The 13507-nt window shown below is 46.0% G+C and overlaps 1 protein-coding gene across 1 annotated transcript in view; it reads left to right on the top strand.

Moving 5' to 3' along the window:
• RGS8 (regulator of G protein signaling 8) overlaps positions 1-13097 on the top strand; it is a 21413-nt gene extending 8316 nt beyond the window's left edge. The window contains exons 4-5 of the mRNA XM_007110968.2: positions 11526-11692; positions 12915-13097. Of these exons, the coding sequence (XP_007111030.1) occupies positions 11526-11692; positions 12915-13097 (350 nt within the window). The remainder of the gene's footprint in view (positions 1-11525; positions 11693-12914) is intronic.
• The last annotated feature ends 410 nt before the right edge of the window (positions 13098-13507 follow it).

Below are 13507 nucleotides of genomic sequence, written 5' to 3'. Positions count from 1 at the left end.
AAAAAAAAAAAAAAAAAAAAAAAAAAAAGCTTTTAGTTAAAAAAAAATTAGCCCCTTTGGGATATAGAAAAATAGAATGAAGTGACCTGGTCACATAGCAACCAAGCAGAAAACCCCACACAGGCAAACACTAAAATTATCAGCTCATGAAATTCCTTACTTGTTCATGCAAATGGTCTTTAGCTCTAGAATGTACCGTTTAATAAACAGATTTCCACCTGTCACACAGCTCTCCTCACATCCCTCTGCAAGTCGAAAGGTTCTAGAACAGTGTTACTCAAAGTGGGATCCAAGGAAGGCAGCACCAGCAGCTGATGAGCCGATGGGAGCCTGTGAGAAATGGAAGTTCTTGGGTCCCATCTCATACCTACTGAATCAGACTCTCTGGGAGTGTGGACCAGCAGTCTGTTTTTGCTCAAGCCCCCCAGTAATGTTGATGTGCACTGAAGCTTGAGAAACACTGCCCTAAAACACAAGTATGGGAGACTATGAACCTGGAGCCTCCTGGAGGGGCAGGTGGTCTGTGCTTTCGAAGAAACACACTAAAGACTGTACTGCCGTTCTCCAAAGTTCTCAGGCAACGCATCCCTTTAACGGGACATCATCCATATATTGCAGAGTCCACATATGTAGCAGGCGTGGTGGAGAGTGTTCACAGTAAATAAACAAATATGGCAGGTGTGCTTTCTGGATAAAGTGAGGATAAAAGTTAGAAAGAGATACTCGAATTAGAGACGGCTAGAAAAGAAACTTCTCCTCCTCCTTGCCACCCTCTCTATATTGCTATACTTTTTATTTGCACCCAGGAACGTGGATGCATTTAGCCTTTATAGAAGGAGTGCCAGGAATATCTAAGGCAGCTATTAAAAGCTTGTTGAAAAAGGTTTGAATGAAAGCATTTGGACACGCATTCTCCTGCTTACCAGCTGTGACCTTTGGTAAATTATGTAAACTCTATAAACCTCACATTCCTCATCTGTAAAAGGGGAATGCTTAGACTTACCGTGTAGAGTTGTTGTGAGGATTAAATGTGACTACGGTTGTGAAATGCTAAGCATGATGACTGGTACCTGGTGGGGGGCTCCATGAAGGATAAATATTCTTATTATTTTTATTATAACCCAACATTAAATTCATTGAGAACACATGCATTTCATGACTCCTATATGCTAGAGATGGTGTCAGCTTCTTGATCCCATAGGCAGCTTGAGGTTGAACTCCGGGGGTAGGGTGGGGATCACGTTAGCATCACCAGTGGGCTTATTCCAATTTCATAATACCTCACCCCCTTTGCCACATGAGGTTTTGGCATCCCTTCTTCATACTGTCCCAACTTCCCCTCAATGTATGTGAGATCATCCATCTGGGATGTAGGCTTTAAAAGCCTACAGTAGGTGAATCTGGTATGTTTCCTCTTTGAGAGTCCCTGCAGTGTTGTTATATCAAACCAACCAGAAAAACATTCCTAAACACTTAATTTTTGAAATCTTTTAGGCTGTGGACTGGTGTACATGGGATTTGATAATACTTCTCTTGTTTTAGAGGGGTCATTTGTGAACGCTAAACTTTCACCCTATTTGGGGCACATCTCCTTTGTCACCCCTTTAATAAAAAACCCCTTGCCAATTTCTTACAATAGTTGCAGATACAGGCTCTACCACGTTTTTCTCTGTTACCTGACTCAGTTTCTGCTTGATAAAATAAGAAGGAACGTTGGACTAGGAGTTGTAAGACCCAGGCTCTCCTTCCTCTTCTGTGACCACGTCCTAGGAATAAGAAGCCATGCAACCCCAGGGCCTCACCATTTCCTTGTGTTCCGTGTAGGGCTGGATCATAGGATGTCCCGACTCAAAGAGTCTAGCAACCAAGTCCTACTACTATCATAATCTATCATCTTGCTATATATATACTAACAAAGTAGAGATCATTGAAGAAAATTACGCGAATCACAAGACTGAAGTACAATTAGCATACTAATTGCTTTCCAGTAAATGACAGTAACTGGAAATAGTTTGTTCTCTAAATAATCTTCCTACCTAAATCTTCTTAGCCCCAGTTATTTGCTTAAAAACCTTCATTTTATAGATAACTTAAAAGAAAGGCTTTGATCCTGGGGCTATTCTCATCACAAATTTCAAATTAGTGAGCTTAGTTTTGAATCAAAGAGGTTTTGACTTCGTCATTAGTATATGCATCCTAGATTTTATGAATGTATTTTCCTCTCCTCTCCTTTGTCTGACCTTGGATCCATTAACCAGCTTATTTTTTCCCAATTGACCAGGGATGCAAGAGGACTCTGGTCTTTGGGACTACACTTTAGCAAACAGAAAGCTAAAAAAAAAAAAAAAAAAAAAAAAAAAAAAAAATTCATTCTTGTGATCTTCTTTTTTCCCAAACCTGGGAACTGAACTAGGCTCAAGCCCACCCCCAGTGCCAGCTAAATCAGGGCTCCTGGACCTTGAACTGTTACCTAAGCCACCCTCCCTGCTGCACCAGCTGCACTGCTCATTCATAGTGACCCAGTTTCTTTTCTTATGTAAGCACCCTGCATCAAAGAACTAGAGGGAGGATGCCGGCCGCAGGCAGCGTGTGCGGCCACGGGAGTGTTCTTGCAGATGCTGTGCATGCTCGGGAGGATGCCAAAATTCTGTCCAGTGTTCCAGGAATTCTGGACACCATCCTTTCCTTTCCTGCGACTCAACAGACACTAATCTCTAAAATGTCTGATGTTCTTAGTGTCTTGACTTCGAAGGTCATGCAGAGAAAGCCAAAGTGAAATGAATATGAAATGAAAAAAAAAAGGCAGATCCTCCTGTTTCTCTCTCATTCTCCTGAACGGTTTCTCACCCATCATCTTTAAGTTACCAGGGTCGTTTTTTGTTATTAGGCATGTAATGTTCTGTCCAATGATTCCTTAAGCCAGCAAAGTACAGGAATAATAATCACAAACACGTGTGGAGCAATCACTGTCTTAGTGTCAGGCTCTGCATGCTGTTTACGTGTATTAACTCACCTCATCCCCACGGGCCCATGGGGGAAGTACTGTTAGCATCTGCATTTCACAGAGGAGAGAACTGAGGCACAGAGAGGTTAAGCATCTTGCTCGAGGTCACACAGAGCCAGGACACAGTCCCAGGCAGAATAGCTTCAGGGGTCAGAGAGAAATCACTCTCCAGCAGCCTGGAATCTGTGGGGGGAGGTGGAGGGGGGACTCTACTTCTCTGAGTGTTGGGGAGGGATCTGAGTCTGGGATACCCAGGGGTGTGAGTGGGTAAGGGGGGGTGGATGGTGCATGGCAGGTGTGGGCAAAGGAAGCACAGCTAACAAAGCAGCTCACTCTGAGAGATGCCAGTAGGTGCTGATGAGCCTTTCAGAGATGAACCGGCATCCTGCATTTTAACCAACTGCAGCTTATGGACAGGCACTAGGTAAGGAGAGCATCCTGGTGGAGAGAAGGGGAAAAATGGAAGGAGGAGCGAAAGGGGACGGAGGACAGAAGAAAAGGGAGAAGAGCGGGGAAAGATGCTGAGGAGTTCAGGGAGAGGACCAGACAAAAGGCTTGCTGGGAGGAAGTGGGAGGTGATAGAAGGGGGAGGAAAAGAGGTAGATAGGAAGAAGGAATCCTGCTGTAGCCTCATGCAGTTCCTTTGCTAGGTCACATGAGCAGGAAAGTTGGGCCAGGTTGGGGACAAGTGGTCTGTACACAGAGGCCCGCTGCGGCCATCTGCTCTGGGGCAGGGGAGGGGCTCCTGCAGCCATGGGGCGGTGGAGGGGGGCTTCCACCCCATCTCACTTCCATTGTTCCGGGATGAAGTTTCTCTTTGCGCAGTGACCCTCCACCCTGCCTTGCTCAGAGCCGGCCCTGGGAATATGAAAGGATGGGGAGAGGGGCTGAGAGGGGAGGGCAAGCAGAGGAGGAGGGCTGTGATCTCCACGGTCTGTGTAGGCCTCCATGAGGTTTTCAGTGTGTCTTTGCCGCAATGCTGCTTCTCGGGTCCAGACCCTCCTAGGCCTTTCTCCCCTCCTTCCTCATCTCTCCTCAAGCTCTTCCCTGGAAATCCTGGTAAATTTCAAGTGCTACATTTTGCTTTGTTTGGCCTCCCACTCGCGCTGAAGCCTGCCCTGGAAATGCAGGCAAACACAGTTTGGATCAAGGCTGCCCGAGACAGGATGCACCTTTACAAGGTCACTCAGCTGTGCTTTGTTAGAGTGTCCGCGGGCCAGGGTGGGGGAGTATGCCTGTCTGCTCTCTGAAGTGCCCCTGCATCCTGGGAGGGACACGTAGGGTGGGTATCAGAGCTGCGGGAAAGAAGAGAGTTTAGACAGATTCCAGGTTATGAGTGGAACCTAACGGCCTCCATTGTCGCCACAGAGGAGGTGATGGCAGGTGTTGTCCTGCCGGAGAATCTCCAGCTCTGTGAGCCAAATGGCGCATTTGCCCTGCTCTGGCGTACTTTCAGCACACCGTCTGATTTGGGGTTAACGTGCATCCCTCCTTTAGAGGAAGTGATAACGTGGAGCCTGCCAATGGCCACCAGAGGAGAGACAGGCGGAGTGGGCTCTGAAGTCGCGTAGACGTGTGTGTAAACCACCTCCCACCCCTTATTGTCTAAGGGACCACCGACGTTTCACTTAAACTCTCCAAGGTGAGAAAGCCTTGGGCTGTGAGATGTTAAGGTGTTTTTCCAAGGTCACACAGGATTCAAACGCAGGCTGTCTGACTCCAGAGCCTCTGCCTTGATAATAGGGTTGGTGTAAGGGTTCCGTGAGTTGATACGTAGATTGGATACCACAGAACTTGGCCTGGGGTGAGTCCTTGATGTATAATGGTGAGGAGGAGGAGGAGGAGGAGGAGGACGGAAAACCATCGTCTGAGAGCTGTGTGTGATGCAGGCACGTCAAAGTTGTGATGGGGGCACAGAGCAGAGCGCTAAACCCTACCTGGGAGAGTTCATGAGATCCACCATCCTCACTTTCCAGATGAGGATGCTGAGACTCAGTGAGGTTGAATGTGCTAATTATGGGCAGCCTGCCTGTGATCAGAGCTGGTGCTTCTGGCTGAGACAGTGGTGCTCCCGTCCCAGGTGGGATGGGCAGGGTCAGTAGGCTGCCTCAACGGAGCTGCCAGACAATTGCAATCTGAGCGTGAGCGCACCACACATTTTACTCCAAATCCCCATCCCCACTGGGTCAGTCTGAGCTGCTGTAATTCAGTTGGACGCTACTGCCCATGCCCATGCTTATCTCTATGTTGTTCTACCCTCCAATACTCCTCTGCCTCCCTTGGTGACTTTTTTCCTTTCCTCCCCACCTCATCTGTTGCCATCATTCCTGGAAATGTCGTCACTATTGTGTTGTTGCTTGAGGCCTCCTTGTCTTGTGCTGTGCAATGGCTCTCCCTCCCCGGCTCTCCAGTCATCACTGGTGCAGGCATCCCTCGGGCCCCACCATTTGTGCAGAGCTGGAGAGTGGACCACTGTCTCACATAAGAATGCTGGCTCTGCAGCTTGGCATCCTTGCCACTTGCTAACGGTGTGACCGTTGGCAAGCTATTTAACTTCTCTTAAGTTTCATTTTTCTCTACTGCGAAATGGTGAAACTATCAGGACCTACGCTGTAGATTTGCCACGAGGTTCACAATGCATTTGGTGCTGCGCCTGGCCCAAAGTGAGTGCTCAATACCTACTTGCAGTGGTTATTTTAAAAATGCCTTCTCTAACTTCAACTTGTCTTTACCTCCAGCTTGGCCTCTTCCTTTTTTAGTGTCCCAACTGCTGGTGCCTTCCTGCTCTCCAGGTTCCATTTGCCAGCCTGGAGCTGATGCTCCTGTCTTTTTTTTTTTTTTTTTTTTTTTATTTATTTTTGGCTGTATTGGGTCTTCATTGCTGCGCATGGGCTTTCTCTAGTTGCGGCGAGCGGGGCTACTCTTCGTTGCACTGCGTGGGCTTCTCATTGCAGTGGCTTCTCTTGTTTTGGAGCACAGCCTCTAGGCGCGCAGGCTTCATTAGTTGTGGCACGCGGGCTCAGTAGTTGTGGCTCGCGGGCTCTAGAGCGCAGGCTCAATAGTTGTGGCACATGGGCTTAGTTGCTCCGCGGCATGTAGGATCTTCCTGGACCGGGGATCGAACCCGTGTCACCTGCATTGGCAGGAGGATTCTTAACCACTGTGCCAGCAGGGAAGTCCCTATGCTCCTGTCTTTGAATGACAGGCACACCCCAAAACTAAAGGGTCTAGCTCCTTTCCTGGTGCATCGTAACGCTCTCCAGGAACTGAAATCTAGGTCTTCATAATGGTTTGCCTGTTTCCTACCAGGGTCCTATTCTTTTTTCCAGAGTAGCTGTTCCCAGACTCTTTTCACTCTCATAGGTGTCCCCACCACAGTACATATGACATTTGTAATTATTCAATTAATTATTTTAAATGATTGCTTAATGTCTGTTACACTAGACTAGCTTGCAAGTTCTGTGAGGTGGTGACTTTATATGATTTGATTCTACCGTATCTCCAAAATCTGGCACGTGGAGGCAGACCACCTGCAGGGCCTTCATCCCAAATTAATAAAGAAGATCAAAGCTGTTCAACCATGATGCATCTCAAATATGGCCCTTCCTGGACCATTTCTCTCTATCTCCATCCGCCCCCCTCTCTTTCTCTACTTTTGACTTTCAGGAAGTCAAGTTCATCCACTTCTTCTTGAACCCTTTCCTTCTCTAGAATCTGCCTTTACCAGATACTGTTCTTTTGCCCCTTTAATTGCTCTCTTCCCTTGCTCTTTCCCTTCTGCTTGCAAACACACCTGGAAAGATCTTGCTTCAGAGTCATATGGACAGTAGTGAAACTTGGCTGTTCTTGCCAGCTGTGGACTGGAAAATTTATCTGACTTCATAAGTTTTAGTTTCTTCCTGTGGAAAATGAGAGTGGATCATTTGTGCTATCTATGGATCAGTACTGCTGTGAAAATAAATTGAGCTGCTGTTTGTAAAATCTCCAGCAAAAAGCATGGCTTATAGTAAATAAATAAAGCTCCCTGCCCCAGATCCTGAAGAAATAAATAAAAACTGTATCATTTCCATTTCCTACCACTTTCTCCAGCTAATATCAGATGGGAACTCCTTCAACATCCTGCACCCAAACTAGAAACTTTCCTGCATCCACATGCAGCCTTTCCTCTTTTTCTCCATCACAACGCTGTTCTCAGGCCTATTTTTCCTACCTTCCTGGAGGCAACATTTTATGAATGAAACTTTCTTTTCATTAACTTCAATTCCTCCCGCTCAACAAGTCTTTTCTGGCCAGATCAACGTTTAATCATACCCAAGGCTATCTTACAAAAACCCCACGACACACAGACACACACCCCCCCAGACCTCTTTCCTGACTTCTTGTTTCCCTCCAGCTGTGCTGATCTCTTTTCTGATCTCTCTACTCCCCTTCTTGCAAGAGGCATCTGAATTCATTGTTTCAACTTCCTCCCCCCTCATTCCCCACTATACTTACCACAATATGACTAGGGCTGTCATCACACCACGAAGACTGTTCTTGCCAGTGGTTGCGGAATCTTGCCGCCGAGTCTAAAGACCACTGCTTCTCAGACCGCATCTAGCTTGACCTCTGGGTAGCGTTGGACACAGTGGCCACTTCCTCCCTGAAATGTTCCCTTCCCTGGCCTTTTGGAATGCTGTGTTATCTGGCTCTTTCACAGGCCTCTTGGTGTATGTCTATCCTACAGGTAGGCTCAATAATTTTAGCATTATTATTATTATTATTATTATTAAACACTAGTCTTACTAAACTATTTCTGGTTACTCAAATAAACCTTTCTTAATTGTAGGCCTATGTGCCTGTGGTTCCCCCTTTCTGCAAGTCTCTTCTTCCTCCTTCCCTTCCTTTGTCACTTAGCTTCCTTCTCCTCAGCTTCACATCTCAGCCTAGAAGCGTCTTCCTCCTCTAAGACTTCCCTCTCCTTCTCAGCTCTGGCTTAGGCGCCCCCCCGGGTACTTTCACAGCCACCTACGCTTTCCCTAGCATATCACTTATCATCTATACCGTAATTACTGTAATTATGTTATCTTGGCTCAAACTGCTCTTTTACTGAAAGTTCTGTGAGCACTTAGTTGTGTCTGTGCTTTGTGTCCAGGCTCCTAGCAGAATGCCTGGGTCACATAATGGGTGAAAGAAAGAAGGAAAGAAAGAATGAATGAATGAATGAATGAATGAGTGGAGATGGCCTTACTGCTGTGTTGGATTGGTAGTTAGGCTATCTTACGTTTCTAAATGCTGCATATTATTACTTGTGTGAACTCGGCCAATCCACTTCTCTAAGCATGTTTCCTCATCTATAAAGTGGGAAGAAGTAAAGCAACGTTCCTGGGGGTACTCTGCAGGTGTTATCTCCTTTAATCCACACAAAGACCCAGCAAAGCTGAGATCTGCTGCAAGGAGATAATGTCTGTACCTTGGATAGGGTGAGGCCACACAGTTTCCCTAGCAGGGCGATCCTCAGTAATAGCATGGAGGAAGGCAGAGAGGTAATTTTCTCGATCTCAGCTTGCTCACAAGCACCCATTTTTGCTCGATGGAAAGCACAACAAAATCTAACACAAACAACAAACAAAGTTTTCAATTCAAAGCATTTAGTCTCGTCTGGTTTAAAAACAACAGGCTCTTCAGAGTCACTCTTCTGAGTCACTTTACATTTGCCCCTTTAGATAAACGCATAGCGTTTTAGGGTTCCCCCAGCCCCGCACCTTTTCCTTCCCACACCCCGACCGCAGCGGGAAGGCAGCAGGGGAGGGCCTCTGGCCCGTGTCCTCCCTGTGTCATGGATTGTGTCCCTGGCTCTTGTCACGTGTGGATTGGCATTGCTCCGAGGCCATGTTGCGGAAGCAGCCCCGCCCACGCCCCTTGGCTCTCCCGGGCACTGAGTCCCCTCAGAGGCTTCCGCAGCTGCAGGTGGTTTTCTCTCCCACCTCTGCCTGTAGCCTCTGACAGGCATGCTAGCTCTCAAACCCCTGTTCTTTTAGAGCCTGAGGAAACTTCTAGAGCTCCTCTGTGAGAACTTGGAGGAGACACGACATGGCAAAAAGAGCGCACCCACAAGGGATTTTATGATTTGTTCTCTGATGTATCCCAAGATTTTGAACAGTACTTGGTTCAAGAGTAGTTTTTTTAAAAAAAATTGTTGAATTGAATGAATGCTTTTCAGAACATCTCTCTGCCTAATTAGTGCCACGCCACTGCTTCACACTCACTTTGATTCTTAATTTATCTCGGATTTCTATGCCCTCCTCTCAGGGTTTTGAACCCAGTGCAGGAATGAGGGCCATTGGGGCACTGAGCAGACCTTTCGTATGAGTCTGTGTTACTCTCCTCCTGCCGGGCACAGGGACAGTTTTATTTCCATCCTGCCTGATGGGAAACAACCTTATATCATATTCTGCTTTCTTGTCTTGTCTTACTTGTCTCCTTGTCTTACTGTTAAGGTGACCATGTGTCCTGGTTTTTGCCTATGGTGGTCATGGTTTATGTCTGTTTTCCCTGTGTAATTAACAGAAGTGGCCCCCTTGACTCCCAGAAATGTCCTGGCTGGGGTGATAAATTTCACGGCCACACCTACTTTTGTTAAAAACTTTAAGCTCAGGCCTCCAAACTTAGATTTCTTTGTGATTTAAGGTTCAGCTTTGGGATTTTCATCAACACCCTTTTCTCTCCCAAGTTCCTGGCTCTTACAATTAAAAGACTTGACTTTTATAACTACGGTTCTAGTGTGGGCATTTAGATGTCTATTTTGAAAGATAAACAATGACTTTTTAATTAGGAGAAATAAAAATGTTTCAGAAAAGTAAAAACAGTTAAATATGTCAACCACATGGTGCCATCAATCCATGGAATGATGGTGGACAGTGCCTGCACCTATGGATGGACCTTCGATGCTCAGGGGAGTCCATCACCCAGAATTAAGAACCGTTAACATATTGTCCTTCTAGTAAATTTTAGAAAAGAAATAAAACATTATAGCCAGAGTCTTTTTAAAATTAATTAATTAATTTATTTATTATTTTTGGCTGCGTTGGGTCTTTGTTGCGGCGCATGGACTTCTCATTGTCGTGGCTTCTCTTGTTGCGGAGCACGGGCTCTAGGTGCGCGGGCTTCAGTCGTTGTGGCACGCGGGCTCAGTAGTTGTGGCTCGCGGGCTCTAGAGCGCAGGCTGAGTAGTTATGGCGCACCGGCTTAGTTGCTCCGCGGGATGTGGGATGTTCCCGAACCAGGGCTCGAACCCGTGTCCCCTGCATTGACAGGTGGATTTTAAACTACTGCACCACCAGGGAAGCCCCCAGCCAGAGTCTTTTTTTTTTTTTTTTTTTTTTTCGGTACGCGGGCCTCTCACTGTTGTGGCCTCTCCCGGTGCGGAGCACAGGCTCCGGACACGCAGGCTCAGCGGCCATGGCTCACGGGCCCAGCCGCTCCGCGGCACGTGGGATCCTCCTGGACCAGGGCACGAACCCGCGTCCCCTGCATCGGCAGGCAGAGTCATTTTTAACCAATGCAGTCACTCCTTTATTTTAGGCTGTATCTGTCCTTCCTCTGAGGACAGGTGGTAGAAAGCTATAGCTCTTATTTGATTTGAGGAGCATGCGTTAAGGGTGAAGATAATTTATCAAAACTATTTTAAAATAAAAACATCAGCTGAATGCATAGGCTATCAATGAATGTTGTTTCCCTTTCCAAATCTATGTGATAACCCTGCTCATCTTATTCCGACTGGAAGCTCTGTTTGGCAGTACGCATGACATTGATTAAGAAAAATGCACGGATATGTTAATCATTAAATCATTTAGTAGAAAAATTAAAATTAATCTTAATTAAAATGTATAATTTGATAGGCAAGATCTTTTAAAATAAAGCATCCATGGAATTAATCATTAAAATATGGGGCCTCAAAAGTTTTTTAAAAGAGGCTGAGAACCCCTTCCATATAACAGAATGGTTTTACAGACTGCATTTCAGTGGGTGTTTACTTTCAGACATTTTTCTGATAATAGTGAAAGATTTGCCCTGAGGCATTCACTCCCCCCCACCCCCCATCAGTTTGTCTTGTGACAGATTGTTTTTTCAGGTTGGTTGACTTGGATTGGTGCAGGGAATAGATTACCTATATTACTTTGGCCTCATTAGAAACACAGGCTCACCAGTAGACCCAGGGGACAGCCAACTCTGCATTAAGGGACAGGCAGTCACCACCGAGGGCTGATTAGAAGTGACCAGGCCTTCCCATAGTCGTTATTCCTATGGCTTCCTAAACATTTCTCCAGAATATCACTATGATCCTTGAATGAGAAGCATGGCTTGCCTCTGACGGTACCTGTGTGTTTAAGAGAATGGAGTCTTCAAGAGGATGTGGAGGAGAGCAGTGAGGGCTGGACAGTCAGCCCCTTGTGTTATGATTACCTTTCTTGCTTCTACAGTTCTTGGACTTAAGCCTCTTCCTATTTCTCTTCCTTTCCACTTCCCTCCACGTCCACAGATGGGGTGGCTGCATTCCGCGCTTTCCTGAAGACGGAGTTCAGTGAAGAGAACCTGGAGTTCTGGTTGGCCTGTGAGGAGTTCAAGAAGACCAGGTCAACTGCAAAACTGGTCTCCAAGGCCCATAGGATCTTTGAAGAGTTTGTGGACGTGCAGGCTCCACGGGAGGTGTGTTGGCGGTGGGGTCTTGTCAGACCTCCATCCATTGCTCTCTCTCCTTGCTGGGGTTTGAGCCAGGTTTGATGGGGACTTTCTTCTGAAATGAACCTCACTGCTCCGATGGCTCTTGATACAAAAGGGATCACTTTTAAGGTGTGGAGCCCAGGGATTCTATAAAAAGGAGCTCTATTGGGAGTATTTTAGCTGTCTGTCTGTTAAATATGTGCCAGCAGGAACTGTGTTTCTATAGGGATTCTGCAAGATAGATGCCAGTAAATCCATGTTAGTTTTCCTAGTGGAAGGCAGCATGACTTGATGGAATGAGCATGTACTTTGGAATCTTGTTCCAGTATCAGCTCCACTACTTACTTGTCGTGTGATCTTGGTCAAGTTACCTGGTCTCTCTGAATCACATTTTCCCCAATGTAAAAGGCTATAATAGCGCCCTTCAAGGCCACTCTGAGTATTAGAGGTCAAACACCTATTCAATATTTGTCACTGCTTATTAGTGAGTAATTATAGTCGTTTATATTATTTTATGATCATTTGTTATAATTACTTATAATAATAATATGAATTTCTATGTACTGCTATTCTGAGTTATAAAACAGAGTTTTACCTGGGAGAGTTTTATAGGAGACAAATATTTGTTGTCTAGGAGTTTAGGTGCATTCTATACCTAAAACTCTTCAATTATGCTTCGACTTGGGATGCAGGAGGTCTTTGGCCAGCGGCCAGAATGCTGCAGGCTCCTTATAAATGCCGGTTGGAACAGAGATGTACATTCTAAACATAGTCTTTCTCCCTGGGGTATTTGTTTCCTTAGCAGCTGAGAAAGGACAAAAGAGCAAGCTTACTTTAGGGAACCCACATTAATGCTTGTCTCTGGTTTAACTCTGACTGACATTGCGAAGACCCATCGATTAAGAGTTGAGTAATTTGGAGTTTTGCCTTGGCTGTTACTAACTTTCCACAGTAAATTAGACCAGCTTTTTAGTATCCCTTTTCTTCAGTATCTTTATCTATAAATTGGGATGAAGAATATCCGGTCTTCAGACCTCACAGGATTCTTCCTGGGATCAAAAGGGATGACCTTCAGGAAAGCAGTTTGAAAAGCATGAATAACCTTACATATTTAAGATGCTGTCATTAATCATTATTATATAGGACCAGCTGCCAGGCACCTTGGTCCTTGAGGGCCTGTGACCATGCTCTCTGTTTGTGTCTCCAGGTAAACATAGACTTCCAGACCCGAGAAGCCACGAGGAAGAACATGCAAGAACCATCCCTGACTTGCTTTGACCAAGCCCAGGGAAAAGTACACAGTCTCATGGAGAAAGACTCTTACCCCCGGTTCCTGAGGTCCAAAATGTACTTAGATTTGCTGTCCCAAAGCCAGAGGCGGCTCAGTTAGACCTCAGATGGGGACTCTTGGAGATCACCGGCTTTCCCCTCCCCTTGCTGCCAAGACCATATTCTAATGTGAAATGTCATAGGTGTTCAAAAGCAGTGGCATTTAGGTTGGGAGCCCGGGAGTGAGGAAGCGATGAAGGGCCATTCCAAAGTATGATCCAGCCACCAGAGCTCGGACTCTATTCCATTAACCCATGTTTGTGTTTTGGTTAGTGGTAGTACCTTGTCGCTGTCACCCTTCTCTGGGTCGGCAACTTGCCCTCCATAATGCCTTGGGTCATCTCCACTAAGAAGGCAGATATGCCATTGCTGGACTAATCTGTAAATAATGCAAATGCAATTTCCACCACTTCCACACCCTCCTCAGTTAGGACTCCCCACTCTCTAAATTGTCCTATACTCTTGTGAGGA

This window comes from Physeter macrocephalus, chromosome 4 (genome assembly GCF_002837175.3).
Source record: "Physeter macrocephalus isolate SW-GA chromosome 4, ASM283717v5, whole genome shotgun sequence".
Lineage (NCBI taxonomy): Eukaryota > Metazoa > Chordata > Mammalia > Artiodactyla > Physeteridae > Physeter > Physeter macrocephalus.
The sequence above is the reverse complement of the archived record's forward strand: the minus strand, read 5'-3'. Positions and strand labels throughout refer to the sequence as shown.